Source organism: Neoarius graeffei, chromosome 11 (genome assembly GCF_027579695.1).
Source record: "Neoarius graeffei isolate fNeoGra1 chromosome 11, fNeoGra1.pri, whole genome shotgun sequence".
NCBI classification, from domain to species: domain Eukaryota; kingdom Metazoa; phylum Chordata; class Actinopteri; order Siluriformes; family Ariidae; genus Neoarius; species Neoarius graeffei.
Genome location: NC_083579.1, coordinates 67,878,965 through 67,902,931, shown reverse-complemented (window position 1 = coordinate 67,902,931; position 23,967 = coordinate 67,878,965). Strand labels below are relative to the sequence as shown.

Below are 23,967 nucleotides of genomic sequence, written 5' to 3'. Positions count from 1 at the left end.
AACCCTGATTAAGTTTGTGTATGATTTATTAAAGGCGTAATGGGGCACAGAGATGCTATTGTTGTTTATAACAATACTAAGACGTGCTTGCTGGATCAGTAAGCTGTTTGTAGGAAAAAATAATAAAAGCAAACACTGCAATGTTATGTGACCTTCAGACAAGGACATCAGGAAATATTTCACAAACCTGGTGCTTACTAATATAACAAATTAGCATAAGCAAAAGTCAGATAATTTATGAACCACCCTTATATTTTTTGTAGCTGATTTATGAATAATTAGATTTATTGTCAGCTTTCGCATATAAGGAACCAAGTTCGTGTCCCCCGCCTTTAATGACAATGAGTCAGAAAAAAACGCAAAACAAAACAAAAACCCTATCAGTGAATCATGCGCTCCTCTTCCTCCCAGAGACAAACAATAAGTAATCAAGTCCGCAGTCAAGTTAACAATGTTAATGCCATAAAGCAAAAGCTTAACTAGTCTAGCTTATGTTTCGATTACTAACAATTATCAAGAACAGCAATCACTAATTTTAAAAAATCCCTAAAAGGGACTTTATTTTATGAGCTAAAAGCAGTTTTACTCAAGTCTTTACTCTGCAAGCATTGTTGTCATGGCTATTCGTAAACATAAGATACTCTCCATCTGTCAGAAAATGCAGGCGGTAGACAGATGGAATCACTTTAAAAATACACTGGTAAACGGATCCAAATCAGTGATCAAAAATTGGAGTCGAGAAACAGACAATGGTCAAGCGAGGTGCAGACAGGAGACAAAGGCGGCGACAAAGGACAAAATAGAGTCGGAAACCAGAATATCAACAGTGCTACAAAAGGCTTGGTAACTTGGTAACAGTCTGCGAGTTGTGAGAGTCTTTATAAGTGCCTGCTGTGATTGCACTCTAATACAGAACAGGTGCATGGTAATTAGCCCTAATGGTGTGAGTAGCAGTTCAAGGCAAAAAGAAAAAGAAAAAGAGCTCCGAGACTTCATCCATAACTGCAATCAATATGACGGGCTGAAAAGAAAACAAAAGAAATAAGATAAGGCAAGCAAACAACGGCGAGAGTGACTTATTTCCTTTATTTCCTAAATATGTCAGTGAATTAAAGGAGAACTGAAGGCAAATTTTTTTATTATCAAAATTCTATTTCTCATTGTATTACATTTCGGAATGCATTTTTGATCGCTATTTTGTCGCTGCTATAGCAAGTTATGAGTGTTTGAAATATGCTCTGTAATATATCAGTCCATATGTCAAAGCAATGGCTGTAAACGAGATTCGTTGAGACCTGTGCGAGACACTGTAGGACGGAAGTAAAACGTACAGCGGAAATCAAAGTGACCAACATCTGCCAATGTTGTCAAAAGACGCGCGCGCCCTCTTTTGAGTGCTGATGCAATCAAGCCGGAAGTTTTGTTTGTTTTTGATAGCAATCAGGAAAGTTTGAAAAAAGAAGGCAATAATAGTCATTTAAACTTGTTTTTGTGCAATACTTCGTCTGGAAAACAGTTTTCAAAATGGTGGCACTGACACCTGTCTGACGCTTCACATTTCGAAGTCTCGCACAAGTCTCGTGAAGATCGCGCGGATAAGCGACGCCTGCCATGGACTAAACTAACTAAATTCAACATAGCTAAAAACCGAATAGGCCGATAAGTATAATATTTAATTGCTATTAGTTGCCAAAAAGAGTCACGATATAAGGTTACTAAAACTGAAAACATAATTGAATAACACGTTAATTAAGAAATAAAGCAAGTTTAAAAATGACTTCAGTTCCCCTTTAAGCTTTAATATAAATTAAACACAGTTGGTCTTGTTTTACATAACAGTGGGTGTTTGGTGTGATAAGTGGGTTCATTTCAGTATTACAAACTTTTTGGTATAACGAACTATTTGGACGTCTCCCAAGGAGTTCGATATAGCAGGGTTGCAGCGTACATACATCCTGTGCAAACATCTAAGGCACCCTAGTTTTGTTTTTTTTTTCCTCATACAAACTTTGTTATATATTTCTATTTTATGACTTCTACATTATCGAGTCACAACATTACAAAAACATTTTAGAGTTCCGAACGTTCATTTTCCAGCACAAAATTAAATGTTACAGGAAAAAAAAAAAGTTTGTATCTGAGAAGCATATTACATAAGAGAGCACTTTTCAGATTAAAAAAGAAAACATAACGAAGGCTGCTGGGTTTTGGCGCAGAATGAAGAAGCGAGTCTGACAGTCAAAGTGTCCAGAAGAACTGGGTCACTGTGGCTGGTTCTGTAAGATGCTCAGTAAAACCTACAGCTCATTTCCTTATAAAACTGCACTCATTGGACCGGAGACTACAAATTTTTTTAAAGCAAAGCGTCGTCTCACACCGAATATTGACTTTGTTTCATTTATTATGACTTACTGTTTATGGTATTTTTTAAATGTTGAAACATTTCATTTCGTTATTTTTAAGCCATTTTTGCTCTACAGCATTTCTTTACACGTGCCTAAGACTTTTGCACAGGACTGTATATATAAAAATGTTTTACGCTTCCATGAAACAACTTCAGTCAGGCATTAACACACTATAAAGAAAATTAGCATGGTAGAATAAATCTGGTGAAGTGAAAACTTACTTGCTTGAGTTAATATTATTTAAAACACTTCATAACAAAAGGAAAATTTAATATTTACGTCTGACAGTGTAGTTTGTTCGAGGTTTATTACTGATATTATTTTGCACATGTTTATAAAAAAAAAAAAAGAGTTCATTAAAGTGCCATTCCACCATTGGATGTATTCTTTGGCATAAAATACAACATATTTTATGACAACATGACTAGACAGAGAAATCTTTTAGCTTCAAAATGGTATATCAAACATAATTTTTTGACAACGACAAGTATATTAATTTTGCGACCAAAGTCACCTACCCTTTTAATTTCCGCGCGGTAGTGAAACGTGATGTCATCGGCAGGTTCCCCTTCTTGTGTACCACGTCACGTGTGACGTGGCACAGATTATCAGCAATGGCGGATAGAACGCGATTGTCAGCTTTGGAAAAAAAGCGAAGGAAAATAGCAAGTGATGCCCAAAGGAGACGGTCGATGGTGAATATCGGCACAGCAATCGACAAGTGGAAATCGCGTTCTATCCGCCATTGCTGATAATCTGTGCCACGTCACACGTGACGTGGTACACAAGAAGGGGAACCTGCCGATGATATCTTGTTTCACTACCGTGCGGAAATTAAAAGGGTAGGTGACTTTGGTCGCAAAATTAATATACTTGTCGTTGTCAAAAAATTATGTTTGATATATCATTTTGAAGCTAAAAGATTTCTCTATCTAGTCATGTTGTCATAAAATATATTGTATTTTATGCCAAAGAATACATCCAATGGTGGAATGGCACTTTAACAGGTTGTATGACTCAAGCTCCCTGATACTCTAATCAGTTCTACTGTACATGTGTGTATTGGGTTTCCGGTGACAACAGATCCATTCCTGTCTGGGGTTAAGGGCCAAAGCGGGAGAATGAGCAGTCGAAAGAATGGGAGTGTGTGGGAACTGCACACAGGACTGCTGAGAATGCTGAATGATAGGAATGAACCAACATAACTCCAGGAAAAACAGCCTTTTGCTCTCTCATTCTTTGATTCTGAAAATAGTCAATTGGATTAAGATCACAGACGTCAAACAGGGAAGAAAAAAAAAGAGAAAAAAACAGAGCAACTTTTGAATGATGGAATAGTGCAGTGAGAGTGGGTGGGCAACAAATGGGTCTGAAAAACCCACAGCATTTCACATTACCAAATTGGGTCGGCAAACGTCCTGAAGGAATGTCTTTAGCTTAACATGAAATAAATAATCTGCCATTACTGAGCTTGTTCACCACAGCTATGTGAAACTGGACAGCCACATATAGAGACAGAAAAGGAAGAACAAAAGCAGTGTGTCGTCCTATTAAAATGGAACGAGTAATTTCATGGCATATGGGAAAAAGAGGATTGTGGGAAGAATAAGGTCAGCTGAAACAATGACAACAGTCTGTTTATCAATGTCTCCAGGCTTCCCAAAGACTTTCCACTGAGAAAATTAATTTATAGCCCTAAAGTTACTTTAATTATATAATACCCAAGCTACGTAATGTGTTTTATTTAGGCTGGCATTCAACGACGCTGGTAATTGGTGCAATCCTTGACTTATAAATGGTTTATATATAAACAATAAAATCATTTTACAGTACTGCTGATGAGATGATTTCACACGATCTTGTTTTGCTTCCTGGGATATAGCCATAGCTAATGCCCTAAATTTACCACAATACTTTTGGGAAATTCGCAGGCATTGAAAAGTTTTGCAGCTCTGCCAGTGGTGGAGTGATTTAAGAAACCACCACTCAAGACCGAATGTGAGGCATGCAAGGCTGCTGAAGATCAGTGGCTTCTAATGTCACGAATGTATAAAGAATGCTGCGAGGGCTAAACATTAACCTAGCATCATTGGCTGTACCTCCAGAAGCTACATATTCAGCTAATTTACAATATTATTTCCTTTTAGCTTTAATTGCTGTGTCATAGCATAAATTAAAAAACAGTACATGAGACCAGGGTTGTAGTCGTCACAAAACCTCGAGTCCGAGTCCAGTCTAGAGTTCCCAGTGTTCAAGTCTGAGTAGAGTCCAAGTCATTAATGAAAATTTCGAGTCAAGTCCAACACAAGCCCCACTATCAACAGGGCAATGAACATGAAAGAGGGTTAACACTCGTTAGTCTATCAGTCAGCAAGCAAGCCCCACTATCAACAAAGCAATGAACATAGTGTGTCACTTCCTTCTCTGGGTGGACTCTTGCCAAATGACGATTGGCATCACATGCTGGGCATCACAGGGCAAGCAAAGAAGAAAGCCATGAAGAATGCAGCAGAAGCCGCAGAGAAAGTAACAAGGTGGCTTTAGATTAAGAGTGTGGATACGTGGACGAATACTGCTGGGACGCAAGCTGGGGTCTGATCAACCATGGCTGGGTTGCCTGGGAGATGGTGTATGACGTTGAATGACCCGAAACACCCGATGACTCCAGGTTACATCGCTGATGATGCATACCAGCACATCCATGAGATGTATCTTTCATCTATTCTGAGCCGAGTCGAGTCCAACACAAGCCCCGCTATCAACAGGGCAACGAACATGAGAGAGGGTTAACACTAGCTAGTTTATCAGTCAGTAAGCACGCCCCGCTATTAACAGAGCAATGAACATAGTGTGTCACTTCCTTCTCTGGGTGGAGTCTTACCAAATGACGATTGAAATTCGAGGTCATCCCCGTTGTCTCCTCAATAGTTCTTTTACATATGGAACACATACAGTTTGGTCCATATATATGTGGACACTGACACAATTTTTCTTTTTTTACCTGTTTACTGAAACATATTCAAGTTATAGTTATATAATGGACATGGACATAAAGTCCAGACTTTCAGCTTTCATTTGAGGGTATCCACATTAAAATTGGATGAAGGGTTTAGGAGTTTCAGCTCCTCAACATGTGCCACCCTGTTTTTAAAGGGACCAAAAGTAATTGGACAATTGACTCAAAGGCTATTTCATGGGCAGGTGTGGGCAATTCCTTCATTATGTCATTTTCAATTAAGCAGATAAAAGGCCTGGAGTTGATTTGAGGTGTGGTGCTTGCATTTGGAAGATTTTGCTGTGAAGAAAACATGCGGTCAAAGGAGCTCTCCATGCAGGTGAAACAAACCATCCTTAAGTTGCGAAAACAGAAAAAACCCATCCAAGAAATTGCTACAATATTAGGAGTGGCAAAATCTACAGTTTGGTACATCCTGAGAGAGAGAGAGAGAGAGAGAGAGAGAGAGAGAGAGAGAGAGAGAGAGAGAGAGAGAGAGAGAGAAAGAAAGAAAGAAAGAAAGAAAGAAAGAAAGAAAGAAAGAAAGAAAGAAAGAAAGAAAGAAAGAAAGAAAGAAAGAAAGAAAGAAAGAAAGAACTGGTGAACTCATCAATGCAAAAAGACCTGGACGCCCACAGAAGACAACAGTAGTGGATGATCACAGAATAATTTCCATGGTGAAGGGAAACCCCTTCACAACAGCCAACCAAGTGAACAACACTCTCCAGGAGGTAGGCGTATCAATATCCAAATCTACCATAAAGAGAAGACTGCATGAAAGTAAATACAGAGGGTTCACTGCACGGTGCAAGCTACTCATAAGCCTCAAGAATAAAAAGGCTAGATTGGACTTTGCTAAAAAACATCTACCTGTAAAAAAAGCCAGCACAGTTCTCGAAGAACATTCTTTGGACAGATGAAATCAAGATCAACCTCTACCAGAATGATGGAAAGAATAAAAGTATGGCGAAGGCGTGGTACAGCTCATGATCCAAAGCATACCACATCATCTGTAAAACACGGCGGAGGCAGTGTGATGGCTTGGGCATGCATGGCTGCCAGTGGCACTGGGTCACTAGTGTTCATTGATGATATGACACAGGACAGAAGCAGCCGGATGAATTCTGAGGTATTCAGAGACATACTGTGTGCTCAAATCCAGCCAAACTGATTGGTCGGCGTTTCATAATACAGATGGACAATGACCCAAAACGTAAAGCCAAAGCAACCCAGGAGTTTATTAAAGCAAAGAAGTGGAATATTCTTGAATGGCCAAGTCAGTCACCTGATCTCAACCCAATTGAGCATGCATTTCACTTGTTAAAGACTAAACTTCAGACAGAAAGGCCCACAAACAAACAGCAACTGAAAACCGCTGCAGTAAAGGCCTGGCAGAGCATTAAAAAGGAGGAAACACAGCGTCTGGTGATGTCCATGAGTTCAAGACTTCAGGCAGTCATTGCCAACAAAAGGTTTTCAACCAAGTATTAGAAATGAACATTTTATTTACAAGTCTGTGAAGATTCTCAATCATCCAGGTCATAGTAAACTGTGGGTGGTAGAAATGGGCAACTGGACTTGCTTGAAGATTCTTGAAAACGTTTCACCTCTCGTCCAAAAGGTTTCCTCAGTTCTGTCTGACTAATAGGGAGTATCAGATATTTATCCTCTCCTGGATCAGAATCAGAATTCTGATGACCAGCTCATCTAAGGTGTCACTGAGGCATCATGTTGGTGTGGGTCACTGGAGGCTGGGTGTGAACGGCGAGTCATTAGGGTGATCAAAGGATTGTCCGTTAGGGTGATCAATGGCAATCTGACTCTCTGTCCTCCTGTGAGTCACTGAAAACAGCTGGGTCCTGGCGTACACCCAGCCGTCTGGGAAGAGTGTCCAATACCGCCTTGTAGATGGTTGACAAATGATGTCTTAGACCCCCACCTCTGTTCAGTGATGGCTGTTCCAGGTTGACAAAAATGGCTTCTTTAACTCCTCGCTCATACCAACGATCCTCTCTGGCTAAAATGCGTACATTACAATCCTGAAATGAGTGTCCTTTGTTGTTAAGATGAATGTAGACAGCCGAGGCCTGGCCTGAGGAGCTGGCTCTCCTGTGTTGGGCCAAGCGCCTGTATAGCGGTTGTTTGGTCTCACCAATATACGAATCCGTGCAATTCTCACTGCACTGAATTGCATACACTACGTTGTCCTGTTTGTGTCTGGGTATTCTGTCCTTAGGGTGGACCAGTTTCTGCTTCAGGGTGTTGCTGGGTCTGAAATGTACCGGAATGTTGTGTTTGTAGAAGATTCTCCTGAGTTTCTCAGATAGACCAGAAATGTAGGGAATGACAATGTTCTTGCGTTTGTTCCTGTTATCATCCTTGTCAGTTATGTTCCTTTTTATGCTCTTTAGGAAAGCCCAGTTGGGATAACCGCAATTCTGAAGTGCTTCCTTGATATGATTCTGCTCCTTCTCTTTTCCCTCTAATGTTGTAGGAATGTTCTGAGCCCTGTGTTGCAAGGTCCTAATGACCCCCAATTTATGTTCCAGTGGGTGGTGAGAGTCGAAAAGTAGGTACTGGTCTGTGTGTGTGGGTTTCCGGTAGACCTCGATACTAAGGCTTCTGTCTTGTCTAATGTGTACATCACAATCCAAGAAGGCTAGATTATTCCCACTGACATCCTCCCGAGTGAAGTTGATGTTGCTATCCACTGCATTGATGTGTTTCGAGAAAGCTTCCACCTCCTGGATTTTGATTTTAACCCAGGTATCATCCACGTATCTAAACCAATGGCTGGGAGCAACTCCTGCAAAAGTGGTCAAAGCTATATGTTCCACTTCCTCCATGTATAAATTGGCCACAATAGGGGACAGTGGTGATCCCATGGCGCATCCATGCTTCTGTCTGTAGAAACTTTCATTAAACTGGAAATAAGTGGTAGTCAGGCAGAGGTCAAACAGGGTGCAAATCTGATCCATGGTGAGTTTCGTTCTATCCAGTAAGGAGCTATCCTGAAGGAGTCGTTTTCTTACAGATTCGACTGCTTCTGTGGTGGGAATGCAGGTGAACAGAGAAGTGACATCGTAGGAAACCATGGTTTCATCTGAATCTAGTTTGAGGTCTGCAACTTTAGAAGCAAATTCTTGGGAATTTTTGACATGATATGGTGTATTCCCAACCAGAGGAGCCAAGATGGTGGCTAAGTGTTTAGCAATGTTATATGTGACCGAGTTTATACTGCTGATAATAGGTCTGAGAGGAGCTCCTTCTTTGTGAATCTTGGGGAGTCCGTATATGAGAGGCACGGCTTCCCCAGGGTACAATTTGTAGTAAAGAGATCGGTTGATGGCTTGGTCCTTTTCTAGTTGTTGCAAACAGCTAACAACTTTCCTTTTGTAACCACTTGTGGGGTCCCTCCTCAATGTTTCATAAGTGGTTGTATCACTGAGGAGACTGGTCATCCTGGAGTGGTAGTCTGCTGTATTTAGAACCACTGTGCATCTCCCTTTGTCAGCAGGAAGGATGGTGATGTTCCAGTCTCGTTGAAGCACTGTAAGAGCCCTCGTTTCTTGGCTGGTGAGGTTGGAGGGGGGTGCTTTAGCACTGGATAGAGCAGCTGATATCTTCAGTCTAAGTTGTTCTGACTCCGTGTTGGTCAGGTTGTTGTTCCTGATGGCTGTCTCTGTGGCTGTGATGAGTTCTACTACCGGTATCTGCTCAGGTGAAACTGCAAAGTTAAGACCCTTGGATAAGACATCTCTCTCTGGTTGGGTGAGTACCCTGTCGGATAAGTTCTTCACCCATTTCTCTTCTATGTCTGGTGGTGTAGCCTAGTCAGATTTCTTCCTCCAAGACAGCCCTTCTGTCTTGTCAGAGGAGGTGGTTTTAGACAGCAATTTTTGAAATTTGCGCATCTGTCGTTCCTTACCTTTGGTGTGTTGTGAAAGCTGTGCCTTCTCAGTGAGATCAGAGACTCGTTCCAAAACTTCACTGGGAAGAAGGGCTGTCAACTCCTCAAACCTCAGTTTAGTCTTGTTCTGGAGAGCATCGATGGTGAAATGTACTTGTCTCACTCTCTCATTGAGAAGCTGCTTCTGGGCTTTCTGCAGGATTATCTCAGCTCTGTGTCCTTTAACCGTTGAAAATAGGCGTAGGCTAGTGGAGATAATGTTGGATTGTCGGCATCTCAGGTTAAAACACAGGTGGTTTCTGTAGTCTGCCAGTTTTCTGGAACACTTCTCATACTCCCGCACCAGCACCCCCCTCCAACCTCACCAGCCAAGAAACGAGGGCTCTTACAGTGCTTCAACGAGACCGGAACATCACCATCCTTCCTGCTGACAAAGGGAGATGCACAGTGGTGCTAAATACAGCGGACTACCACTCCAGGATGACCAGTCTCCTCAGTGATACAACCACTTATGAAACATTGAGGAGGGACCCCACAAGTGGTTACAAAAGGAAAGTTGTTAGCTGTTTGCAACAACTAGAAAAGGACCAAGCCATCAACCGATCTCTTTACTACAGATTGTACCCTGGGGAAGCCGTGCCTCTCATATACGGACTCCCCAAGATTCACAAAGAAGGAGCTCCTCTCAGACCTATTATCAGCAGTATAAACTCGGTCACATATAACATTGCTAAACACTTAGCCACCATCTTGGCTCCTCTGGTTGGGAATACACCACATCATGTCAAAAATTCCCAAGAATTTGCTTCTAAAGTTGCAGACCTCAAACTAGATTCATATGAAACCATGGTTTCCTACGATGTCACTTCTCTGTTTATCTGCATTCCCACCACAGAAGCAGTCGAATCTGTAAGAAAACGACTCCTTCAGGATAGCTCCTTACTGGATAGAACGAAACTCACCACGGATCAGATTTGCACCCTGCTTGACCTCTGCCTGACTACCACTTATTTCCAGTTTAATGAAAGTTTCTACAGACAGAAGCATGGATGAGCCATGGGATCACCACTGTCCCCTATTGTGGCCAATTTATACATGGAGGAAGTGGAACATATAGCTTTGACCACTTTTGCAGGAGTTGCTCCCAGCCATTGGTTTAGATACGTGGATGATACCTGGGTTAAAATCAAAATCCAGGAGGTGGAAGCTTTCTCGAAACACATCAATGCAGTGGATAGCAACATCAACTTCACTCGGGAGGATGTCAGTGGGAATAATCTAGCCTTCTTGGATTGTGATGTACACATTAGACAAGACAGAAGCCTTAGTATCGAGGTCTACCGGAAACCCACACACACAGACTTTTCGACTCTCACCACCCACTGGAACATAAATTGGGGGTCATTAGGACCTTGCAACACAGGGCTCAGAACATTCCTACAACATTAGAGGGAAAAGAGAAGGAGCAGAATCATATCAAGGAAGCACTTCAGAATTGCGGTTATCCCAACTGGGCTTTCCTAAAGAGCATAAAAAGGAACATAACTGACAAGGATGATAACAGGAACAAACGCAAGAACATTGTCATTCCCTACATTTCTGGTCTATCTGAGAAACTCAGGAGAATCTTCTACAAACACAACATTCCGGTACATTTCAGACCCAGCAACACCCTGAAGCAGAAACTGGTCCACCCTAAGGACAGAATACCCAGACACAAACAGGACAACGTAGTGTATGCAATTCAGTGCAGTGAGAATTGCACAGATTCGTATATTGGTGAGACCAAACAACCGCTATAGACCCTTTTCAGTCACGTGACCTTCGTAAACGCGACCGCCATTTTGGACATGTAGCGGACTTCGGCTCGAATCAGTTTGAATGCGAGGAAGGCGACAAATGAAAAACATAAAAGAAAAAGGAGCGAGATGCAGAAAACACCTTCACTATCCAGCGACGTAGGGCATTTACAGGGCGAGCAGAGGGAGAGGTATTTGCAAAAATTGAGGTTAGCAGGCTTAGAGAACGACGTTTACCTGCTTCCACCAGGATTGTTCACTGACGTACGGAAGTACACGAAGCGCTCGTCTTTACCTGACTTCGGCCCACATGATCTGTATACCTATGTCGTTAAAAACCCATCGCCATACACATACACGCCAACGTCCGAGGTTCTGGAGCGCGCTCCGGCTTGCTCCAGGAGTGCTCCGGCCGAGGTTACGGAGCGCGCTCTGGCTTGCTCCAGAGCAACCCGGAGCGCGCTGCTTAATTTGAGGGCAACCTCGGACGGAGTGTGCTCCGGAACCTCGGCCGGAGCACTCCGGGAGCAAGCCGGCGCGCGCTGCTTAATTTGAGGGGAACCTCGGCCGGAGCACTCCGGGAGCAAGCCGGCGTGCACTGCTTAATTTGAGGGAGAGCAAGCCGGCGTGCACTGCTTAATTTGAGGGAGAGCAAGCCGGAGCGCGTTCCGGAACCTCGGACGTTGGCTCCGGCAGCTATTTACACTGGATCCGGTGTAAATAGCGGCTGGATCATAATTACAGTAAACTAGTAAATACAGTAAAGGAAAAACTTGAGACTGAAAGGTTTTAACAGTCATCCAAATGACTGAACGTAAACATTGCTACAGTAACATACCAGCTACTATGTTGTTGACATTAGCTAGTCAACAATAGCTACTACAGAAGAACAAAGAGGTTACAATGGGTTATTTTAGCCTATTTGGTTACACACTCGCCGCCACAGAATGTTAACAGCAATGTAATGCCTTTTCTGGCTAATTTTGGCCGAATCCCATTTCACCCCTTGGACCAACCCCTTGGCCCTTCCCCTCCATTTTGCGCGTTCACGTGAAGGGGTAGGGGTATCCCAATCCCAGTTAACGCGGAGGGGTAGGGGAAGGGGGAGGGCTTCTGTACCCCTCCAAACGGAGATTTTCCTGGAGCTGACTCCGAACGAAGGGGTTTGAGTGATTTCCCACAATGCCATGCGGATTTCAGCGAGATTTCATGCGGATTTCAGAAAGATGGCGGTTCCCGCGGCGAAAGATTGTCATAAATGTATTTTCTCCATTATTTACATGTTTTAAGTTGTTATCCAGAGGAAACACGCCGCTTGATTCGCTTTCGAGCTGAGAATGAGCAGCGATTTCTGAAATCCAAGCTGCTGCTAAAAAGCTTTGGGAGTGAGTATTGTTTTCGGTTGCTTTACTGCATACGTTTTGTTCTGTTATTCTCGCTTTTATTGTTTACATGAGTGTTCTGACACCTCATTCTGTCGGATGTGGTGCACGAAGCGCCAAAGATATCCCATTCAGTGGTGTTAGTTAACAAATCACACCCTGCCAGCAGAGATTTCTGGCTCTGACTGTAGCGGCTGGTCGCAGCCAATGACGCATTTGGTCGCGTTTTGCTAACGTAAACGCTGACGGAGGTACGCGATGACGTATGCGATCGTTGAAGGGCTATCCCAATACGTAAGGGTTGAATTTCAAGCCCTATCCCTTGTAGCTCAGTTTCAAGGGGAAGGGCCAAGGGGAAGGCGGAGGGGAAGGGGGAGGGGGAGGGGTAGAAATTAGAATTGGGATTGGGCCTTTATTCGTCTTACCTCCAACAAAGTGGTCACTACACAAGCGTTGGTATGCCGAGGGCTGCCAATCTGTTAATGGCCGCTATCCATCTTCTCCGTCGGGATCCGATAAAATGATAAACCTTGCCTTGTTTGTTGATGGTTACTACATCCAGGTGCACAACAATATAGTGGCATGATGGAAGTCTTGCTGAAAGTAAAAACTTTCTTTGCTGCCGTTCCTCAATGTTGGCTGTGGTAAACTACTGGTAGTACACGTCCAAAATGGCAGCCGCGTTTGTCGTGACGTCACGTGAAAAGGGTCCATACAGGCGCTTGGCCCAACACAGGAGAGCCAGCTCCTCAGGCCAGGACTCGGCTGTCTACATTCATCTTAACAACAAAGGACACTCATTTCAGGATTGTAATGTACGCATTTTAGCCAGAGAGGATCGTTGGTATGAGCGAGGAGTTAAAGAAGCCATTTTTGTCAACCTGGAACAGCCATCACTGAACAGAGGTGGGGGTCTAAGACATCATTTGTCAACCATCTACAAGGCGGTATTGGACACTCTTCCCAGACGGCTGGGTGTACGCCAGGACCCAGCTGTTTTCAGTGACTCACAGGAGGACAGAGAGTCAGATTGCCATTGATCACCCTAACGGACAATCCTTTGATCACCCTAATGACTCGCTGTTCACACCCAGCCTCCAGTGACCCACACCAACATGATGCCTCAGTGACACCTTAGATGAGCTGGTCATCAGAATTCTGATTCTGATCCAGGAGAGGATAAATATCTGATACTCCCTATTAGTCAGACAGAACTGAGGAAGCCTTTTGGACGAGAGGTGAAACGTTTTCAAGAATCTTCAAGCAAGTCCAGTTGCCCATTTCTACCACCCACATTTTATTTACAATTATTTAATTTGTCCAATTACTTTTGAGCCCCTGAAATGAAGGGATTGTGTTTAAAAAATGCTTTAGTTCCTCACATGTTTATGCAATCATTTTGTTCAACCAACTGAATTAAAGCTGAAAGTCTGCACTTCAACTGCATCTGAATTGTTTTGTTCAAAATTCATTGTGGTAATGTACAGAACCAAAATTAGACAAATGTTGCCTCTGTCCAAATATTTATGGACCTAACTGTAGCAGTGCATTTTTTTCCCCACTGCACGAGAAGTCTGTATAAGCAAAGTGGACAATCCTAGGGGCGTTCTCTCCAGGCATTTTAGCGCCATTAACGTTAGTTTGTTCCTGAACATGACGTATGAACAGGTCAGTGTGCATTCTCTTGCACAAAATGAATGTAGATATAAATATTTTATGCCAAATTATTATGGCATGTTACAGAAAAATAAAGAAAAAATCTGAGTCCTCATCTCCAATTTACGAGTCCGAATGCAGTTAATGCACAAGTCCGAGTCATCAGTGTTCAAGTCCAAGTCAAGTCACGAGTCCTTAAAATTAGGGCACGAATCAGACTCTAGTCTGAGTCCTGGACTCAAGTACTACAAGCCTGCATGAGATGGTGAATTAACTCCAGATACATGGTTTTGGTTTGTTTCCCCATGAGTATTTCATTCATTTATTTTTAGTAAGCGCTATATCCTGGTCAGGGTTGTGATGGATCTCGAGCCTATCCAGGAACTCTGGACGGGATGTTAGTCCATCTCAATCTTGGGGCACTTAACTGTAGCCAGTCCACCTACCAGCATGTTTTTCGAAGGTGGAATGAAACCGGAGTACCCAGAGGAAACACACACACACACACACCAGTAGAACATCTATTGGCGCCCAGACAGTAACCTGAGCTCAGGATCCAACCAAAGACCCTGGCGCTGTGAGATGGCAATGCTACCTGCTGCTCCACCATACCATCCTCCAATAAGCATAATATCTTTGTAGTGCAATTCCAGACTGCACGGTCATGACGTCATTGTTGATTGTGGTTATAGATAAAGTGCACAGAAAGTGGAAATGTGGGTTTTGATTTGATTTCTGTTTAGTTTATGTTACACTAATGCACGGGAGCAAACAAAAAAAATAGAGGTGCCAATAAAACAAGCACATCTGGACTAAATTACTGGTTAAAATGAAAGCGTATCGGTTTCCTGTAATGCGTGTCAGATGAGCAGTTAACACAACACTTCAGAATGAGATTTTTACTGTCATACTGTAACAAGCATTTCCAGAGCTTTTCAAAATGACAAATAGCCTCGCATGAACATGAGCTCGCTCTCAATAATGTGCTATCCATAGATTAATGTGAGAATGGACTGTAGCGCCACTATTGCCTGTCTTGCCAAAATACTTCATGGAAGTCAAAAATGGAACATATTTGATGCAAATATATTTTTAGAACAGCAGCGTTTAAAACTGACCCACAACTGGCCCGGTCACACAAGACCCCAAAAATGTATTTAATCTAGATGGAAGGTCATAGAGGGCACGAGAATCATGTTTTTGTATCAGGAAAGTTAGTCTAATTTAGGAAGTTTATAGAAGGGGGGAAAAAACATTGCTGGAATTTTTAGTGGAGAAAAGCCAGTCCATGTAGAGCTCTCATTACTACCGAGGACAAACCAAAACCTCCATACTGTAGATGCCATTGTGTTGATGCAAGACTGCTACACTGGAGCTATGAAGATAAATGACTGCAGATTAACAGTACAAAAAGCACACAGCAGGAGGAAAGATCTTTGTCGGAATCAGATCTGTGTTAATCTCTGCAACATCATTAAATGTGACATAATGCAGGAATTAAATTCTTTTGCAATGTTATCGTATGCACTCAATTTTGTCAATCAGATATATACCTACCTGGTATTTACACTCATTAGCCCTTTGATCATGTTTACCTCCTAGCACATCTGTTTTTATACAAATTTTGTTCGTCCAGCTGTACCTAGACCACCAATCGATATATTTTTCCATTGATGGTCTGGCTAGACGCGGGCTAACAAATTTTGTACAAACACCATCGAACATCAAACAAACACCATAAAACTAGCACTACGCAGATTTTATTTGGGTGGTGAATCATTCTCGGCTGTAACACTGACATGTTAGTGTGTGTTGCTGTGGTACAAGTGTATCAGGTATCGTGGCATTGCTGGGCGAGAGGATGATTAACACAAATTGTGCACAGAAAAATAATCTCTACTCTTTCACTGTACTGTATAAATTGAGCTGCTTTAAATTTACAGGCACTATATGTATAATGCATTACGAGTAGCAGTAGTACTAAGGCGTGTCTAATAAAGTGGCCAATAGGTGCACATGGTGCTTAAAAACCCCCAGCACTGTTGTGATGATACACTCATATGATTATCATGATCCACAATCCAAATAATACTTGGTTTACAATGCTCCTATGGTGAGCTCAAAATATATACACATGTTCACGCTGTGTACAATCCCAATTCCATAAATTTGGGACACTGTGTAAAACGTAAATATAAAACAGAATATGACGATTTGCAAATCGTGGAAACCCTATATTCCACTGAAAATAGTACAAAGACAACGTATCAAATGTTGAAACCGAGAAATTTTATTGTTTTTTGCAAAATATATGTTCATTTTTAATTTGATGTCAGCAACGTTTCAAAAATGTTGGGACGGGGCAATGAAAGACTGAAAAAGTTGTGTAACGCGAGGAAAAAAAACTAATTAGGTTAATTGGCAACAGGTCAGTAACCTGATTGGGTATTAAAAGAGCATCCCAGAGAGGCGGAGTCTCTCAGAAGTAAAGATAGGGAGGGGTTCACCGCTCTGTGAAAGACTGCGTGGGCAAACAGTGCAACAATTTAAGAATAACGTTCCGCAATGTAAAACTGCAAAGAATTTGGAGATCACATCATCTATGGTCCATAATATCATTAAAAGATTCAGAGAATCTGGAGAAATCTCTGTATGTGAGAGACAAGGCTGAAAACTGACATTGGATGCCTGATCTTCAGGCCCTCAAGAGACACTGCGTTAAAAGCAGACAAGTGTCTGTAGTGGAAATCACTGTATGGGCTCAGGAACACTTCAGAAAACCATCGTCTGTGAAAACAGTTCATTACTGCATCCACAAATGCAAGTTAAAACCAGATATAAACAATATCCAGAAACATCGCCACCTTCTCTGGGCCCGAGCTCTTTTACGATGGACTGAGGCGAAGTAGAAAATTGGCGATGGACTGAGGCGAAGTAGAAAATCCCGAGGTCTGACGAATCAAAAGTAGAAATTCTTTTTAGGAATCACGGACACCACGTCCTCCAGGCTAAAGAGGAGAGGGACCATCCGGCTTGTTATCAGTGCACAGTTCAAAAGCCAGCATCTGTGATGGTATGAGGGTGCATTAGTGCACATGACATGGGTAGCTTGTACATCTGGGAAGGCGTCATTAATGCTGAATGATAAATACACGTTTCACAGCAATATGCTGCCATCCAGACAAAATCTTTTTCAGGGAAGGTCTTCCTTCTTTCAGCAAGACAATGCCAAACCGCTTTCTGCGCATATTGAAACTGCATGGCTCTGTAGTAAAAGAGTCCGAGTGCTAAACTGGCCTGCCTGCAGTCCAGACCTGCCTCCCATTTAAAACATTTGGTGCATTATGAAGCGCAAAATACGACAAAGGAGACCCTGAACTGTTGAGCAACTGAAATTGTATATCAGGCAACAATGGGCCAACATTTCTCTTTCAAAACTACAGCAATCAGTCTCCTCAGTTCCCGAACGTTTAGAGTATTGTTCAAAGTAGAGGTGATGTGACACAGTGGTAAACATGCCCCTCTCCCAACTTTTTTGAAACGTGTTGCTGACATCAAATTCAAAATGAGCATATTTTTTTCAAAAAACAATAAAATTTCTCAGTTTCAACATTTAATATGCTGTCTTTGTGATGATCTGCAAATAGTCATCCATCCATTATCTGTAACCGCTTATCCTTTACAGGGTCGCGGGCAAGCTGGAGCCTATCCCAGCTGACTACGGGCGAAAGGTGGGGTACACCCTGGACAAGTCACCAGGTCATCGCAGGGCTGACACATAGAGACACAACCATTCACACTCACATTCACACCTACGGTCAATTTAGAGTCACCAGTTAACCTAACCTGCATGTCTTTGGACTGTGGGGGAAACCGGAGGAAACCCACGCGGACACGGGGAGAACATGCAAACTCCGCACAGAAAGGCCCTCGCCGGCCACGGGGCTCGAACCCGGACCTTCTTGCTGTGAGGCGACAGCACTAACCACTACACCACCGTGCCACCGCAAATTGTCATCTTCTGTTTTTTATTTATGTTTTACACAATGTCCCAAATTTATGGAATTGGGGTTGTAAATAAACGTGAACTAAAAACTTAAAAGTTATATAGCCTAAAGTCATGGTTCTTAAAGTAGGGTCTGTAAAGCACAGCCAGGGGGTCTGCAATTTTCTGATTTTGTTACAGTGGTGGAAATTACAATCCACAATTATATTATCATAGTTGTTATTCCTATAAATGATGTCAATAGGCTTCTAGTGACAGTTTTAATGAATAATGTATTGGGTGGAACATACAGAAATTAAAAATGAATGAATGAATGAATGAATGAAAACAACTCTCCGGTGCCAATCTTCTTCTTCTTCTGGCTGCTCCCAATTAGGGTTTGCCACAGCAGATCTTTCGTCTCCATTGCTCCCTGTCTTCCGCATCCTTCTCTACCACACCTGCCACTTTCATGTCCTCTCTCACCACATCCATGTATCTCCTCTTTGACCTTCCTCGTTTTCGTGTGTCTGGCAGCTCCATCCTCAAAATTCTCCTTCCAACATGCTCTGCATCTCTTCTCAGGATGTGCCTGTACCATCTCCGTCTCATCTCTCTTAGCTTAATTCCCAAGCTCTCCACATGTGCTGTCCCTCTGATGTGCTCGTTCCTTATCCTGTCCAGCCTCGTCACTCCCATCGCAAACCTCCTCAACTCCGCCACCTCCAACTCTGCCTCCTGTCTCTTCGTTAAGGGTACGGTCTCCAATCCGTACATCACAGCTGGTCTCACTACTGTCTTATACATCTTACGTTTGCTGGGACTTTCCTATCACAAATGTCTCCTGTGCCAATAAATATGCATAATAATATTGTATAGGTTGAAATAATGTTTGTAATGTTTTGTTTTTCCAACAGTTTATTTAATCTGTACTGATGGATTCTAAGGATTTTTATTTTCCATTTAAAGAGGTACTAGGGTGGGACGGTGGTGTAGTGGTTAGCATTGTTGCCTCACAGCAAGAAGGCCTTTCTTGCGAAGGCGAGGGCCTTTCTGTGCGGAGTTTGCATGTTCTCCCTGTGTTCTCCGTGTGGGTTTCCTCTGGGTGCTCCGGTTTCCCCCACAGTCCAAAGACATGCAGGTTAGGTTAACTGGTGGCTCTAAATTGAGCGTAGGTGTGAATGTGAGTGTGAATGGTTGTCTGTGTCTATGTGTCAGCCCTGTGATGACCTGGCGACTTGTCCAGGGTGTACCCCGCCTTTCGCCCGTAGTCAGCTGGGATAGGCTCCAGCTTGCCTGCGACCCTGTAGGACAGGATAAAGCGGCTACAGATAATGGATGGATGGAAGTACTGTACAGAGTTTGAGATCTCCTGGCTTACAACACAAGTACTGTAACTTTATACCAAGTAACTTTTGGGTATCCGATGTTGGCATGTAAGCCCTTTTAATTCATTAAAGACCAACGGATATTAGTACATGGTATAAAATTACAGAATAAAGTCCACAACTAATCGGTAGAAGCAAAGCCATGCGTGTTACTGTACCTCCTCTTCCTCCTCCTTGGTGCGAGTTACAGGAGCAGACACACCGGTATGATTAGATATTGTAATGATGACTGTAATGTAAGTGTAAGATGGCTATCAGACGGATGTGGACTGATAGAGACACTGGACTCACCTCTCCAGGTGCTGCCATGCCAGAGGAGGACGACTTCCTGCCGGCTCGAGACTCTTCTGTAGAAGCCTGATCAACAGCCTGGCGAGCCCTTCTGCCACTTTTTGCGGTCTGTTGATAAAATCAGGATCGCAGGCTTAAATCAAGTCTTTTTAATTCACCGAAATATGATGCTAAACGGGCGGCACGGTGGTGTAGTGGTTAGCGCTGTCGCCTCACAGCAAGAAGGTTCTGGGTTCGAGCCCCGGGGCCGGCGAGGGCCCTTCTGTGTGGAGTTTGCATGTTCTCCCCGTGTCCGCGTGGGTTTCCTCCGGGTGCTCCGGTTTCCCCCACAGTCCAAAGACATGCAGGTTAGGTTAACTGGTGACTCTAAATTGACCGTAGGTGTGAATGTGAGTGTGAATGGTTGTCTGTGTCTATGTGTCAGCCCTGTGATGACCTGGCGACTTGTCCAGGGTGTACCCCGCCTTTCGCCCGTAGTCAGCTGGGATAGGCTCCAGCTTGCCTGCGACCCTGTAGAAGGATAAAGCGGCTAGAGATAATGAGATGAGATGAGATGAGATGATGCTAAACGTCTGGAATAGAGGAGCATTTCCGGTCTCTTTGCCAGCGACCATTTTCTGTTGCTAAGGCAACCAGACGCTTCAGTTCAAGCTATAAGTATTAGCGAGTTAGCTTGTTGCATTTAAAACCCCAACATATAATATAGAACACTGTTTGCTGTTAAACCACAAACGTTTACTAACTAGCAAGAGCCAGTGAGCTAACCTAGCCTTCACAATTAGCCTTCGCTTCTCCGTAAGCTCGCTAAACATCTTTGCTAACTGATACAAACAAAACTAGCAAAACCTTCCTTATATGGATTCATTCCACCATAATTATGTAAAAACGAACGTAACTTACACTTTTTGGAAAGCCGTTGAATCCACTATCACTTATTTGCCATGACTCGTCCATTTTTAAAAAAAATATATATATATTATTATTATTATTTCTTTTTTTGGTCCAGCTTCTGGAGAAGATTCCCGTAGCTCCTCCTCCCTGGAGTTTTACTTCCTGGAGATGAGGAAGCGTCGCGCAGCAACCGTCTCCAAGGTAACAAAATTGAGCATTTAAGGCTGAGAATTTTAATTCCAATTTAAAATTATTAAAATAAATCAGGCATCATATATTTCCTGACCAAAGGTCTCGAAGCTTCTTTTATGTTTTATAGCTATATAATAATTTTTTAAAATAGTATTTGTTGTTGTTGTTGTCTTTTTTAATAATAACTACATCCTGTTAAAAATGCAACTATTCCACAGGAAATGATAAATGGATGATATGTCAGTAATAGTATTAAAATACTGTCATAATAATGTCTATTGATTGATTGATTGATTGATTATTGTCAGTGCACATTACTATGCAACGAAACACTGTTTGAGGGCTCAGATCACAGCAGCATATCAATAAATCTCATCTCATCTCATTATCTCTAGCCGCTTTATCCTTCTACAGGGTCGCAGGCAAGCTGGAGCCTATCCCAGCTGACTACGGGCGAAAGGCGGGGTACACCCTGGACAAGTCGCCAGGTCATCACAGGGCTGACACATAGACACAGACAACCATTCACACTCACATTCACACCTACGCTCAATTTAGAGTCACCAGTTAACCTAACCTGCATGTCTCTGGACTGTGGGGGAAACCGGAGTACCCGGAGGAAACCCACGCGGACACGGGGAGAACATGCAAACTCCGCACAGAAAGGCCCTCGCCGGCCACGGGGCTCGAACCCAGACCTTCTTGCTGTGAGGCGACAGCGCTAACTACTACACCACCGTGCCGCCCCATATCAATAAATAAATTAAAAAAAATTTAAAAATTATATATATAAGTTTTGTCAGCTGGGGATCAGTACGCCAGGGCCTCCGCCTTTGGCTGCCACTCGATTCACAGTGCACCAGACCCTTACGACACCTCCTGTGGGTGGTGGGTCCACAGCAGAGTGGTTCTGTGTTGCTCATTCGGGCTGGGCCTGGCCAGGCCTCACGGATATGGGCCTGACCGCCAGGCGTTCACCGACGAGCCCCTGCCCCAGGCCTGGCTCCAGCGTGGGGCCCCGGTATCCGTGGTCCAGGCGAGGGTACTCGGATACCTGTTTTTTCTTTCATAAGGGTCCTTTTTGAAAAAAAAATATATATATATATATATATATATATATATATACGGTATATATAACCTTTTAAAAGCAGCATAATGACATATAAGCAGCAGTATAAATTGTAGTATGTAATTATTTAATGTAGCCAAACACAGTAAGGTGCGGAGTGTGAGTCCAAGTCCGGATCAGGCCTCCAGCAGAGCTTTTACAGCCTTGGGGAAGAAGCTATTTTGGTGTCTTGCTGTTTGTGACTTTATGACCCTAAGCCTGCCAGAGGGAAGGGTGTCAAAATGACATTGTCCGGGGTGAGTGCAGTCAGTCCTAATCTTTGTGGCTCTGTTTCTCAGCCTGGCAGAGTAGATCTGTTCCAGGGATTGGAGAGGGGTACCGATGATTTTAGATGCAGTCCTGATGATCCGCTGCAAATCTTTCCTCTCCTCTGAGGTGCAGCTGGAGAACCACACTATGCATCCATAGCTCAGAACACTTTGTATGGTGCACTGGTAGAAGTTGATGAGGAGCTTCTGCGAGAGCCCAGTTTTCCTCAAGGATCGCAGGAAGAAGAGTCTCTGCTGGGCTTTCTTCACCACCTCTCTGGTGTTCACTCCCCATGTCAAGTCCTCTGAGAAGTGAACACTGAGGTGTCTAGTCTATGGATTGAATATTTAAATAAAATGACAATAATGTCTGGTGAGCATCAGTTAGTGACCTCAGCATCCATGTGATGTGTCAGGGGGGTCAGATTCCAGGACTGGAGAGCAAAACTGCAGAGTTTAGCATTCAGCTTCATTTAACACACCTGACTGACTTTATCAGCTTATTATTAAGGCCTTCTTGGGCTGAAACTGGTATGAGAAAGGGGAACAGAACTTTCTTGCAGGGTTGTGGCAGCTATGGACTCAACTATCACACATTCACACACGGATGCTGAGCTTAGAGAGTCAGCATCAGTTCTGTTACTCCTGACTAGTACACCAGATGTGATCATCATCACATCCACCTTTGTGTTTTTAACTCCATAATCAAATTTTATATATGGGATTATATAAAATACCCTGTGGGAGGCTCGGTGGTGCATTGGTTAAACTGTCACCTCACAGCAAGCAGGTTTTGGATCCGAACCTGCCGGTTGACCGGGACATGGAGTTTACATGTTCTTCGTGTGCTTGCATGGGTTTTCTCCAGGTGCTCCAGTTTCCTCCCATAGTCCAAATACATGTGGATTAGGTAGCCCTGCGATGATCTGGTGACTTGTCCAGGGTGTACCCTGCCTCTCACCCATAGTCAGCTGGGATAGACTCCAGCTTGCATGCGACCCTGTAGAACAGGATAAGCAGCTACAGATAATGGATGGATGGATGGATGGATGGATGGATGGATGGATGGATGGATGTGGATTAGGTCAACTGGCTACTCTAAATTGCCTGTAGGTATGAATGTGAGTGTGAATGGCTAGCTGTCTGTCTGTGTTAACCCCATGATAGACTAGCAGGTCGTCCAGGGTGTACCCTCGCAATGGATAAACAACATAGTGAATGAATGAATGAATACCATTTGCAAACTTTGCTCAACAAAGTTTCGATCCAAGACACATTTTGGCTGACTGGCAAAATTTAAGGCAAACAGAAAATCTGTTTAATTGTAGTACCAACTTGAGCTTTTTCCTTTCGTGTCAAAGTCCCTCTCATGACAGAACCTGGTCTTTCCAAGCAGTCTCTTGTCCCAGTACTAACCAGTTCTTTAAGGCGTATGGGTGCAGCGCCAATATCCGTTTCGATAGCCCTTGGCCTCTCACCTATACAGCTAGGGTTACAGTGGGGGGCTAGTCCTCTAGTAACCGCGAGAGTTTGACTTCCCCACTCGCATCTGTATTGCAGCGTGCCTTGTCAGACAGTAGTACTGTAGGTACCATTTTTATGATGGTCTTTGGTATGACCCAACCACGAGTAGAACTCACAATCTCCTGGTAGAGAGACAGACACGCTAACCACTAGACCAACTCGCAGTCATTTC

General features: G+C 43.2%; 1 protein-coding gene across 1 annotated transcript in view; it reads right to left on the bottom strand.

Annotated features, from left to right (window-relative positions):
• Nucleotides 1-20,855, bottom strand: part of LOC132893975 (intraflagellar transport protein 43 homolog A) — a 52,521-nt gene extending 31,666 nt beyond the window's left edge. The window contains exons 1-2 of the mRNA XM_060933159.1: nt 20,712-20,855; nt 19,812-19,919 (exon numbers count right to left, since the gene is read on the bottom strand). Of these exons, the coding sequence (XP_060789142.1) occupies nt 19,812-19,919; nt 20,712-20,765 (162 nt within the window). The 5' untranslated portion in view covers nt 20,766-20,855. The remainder of the gene's footprint in view (nt 1-19,811; nt 19,920-20,711) is intronic.
• Nucleotides 20,856-23,967: the final 3,112 nt, after the last annotated feature.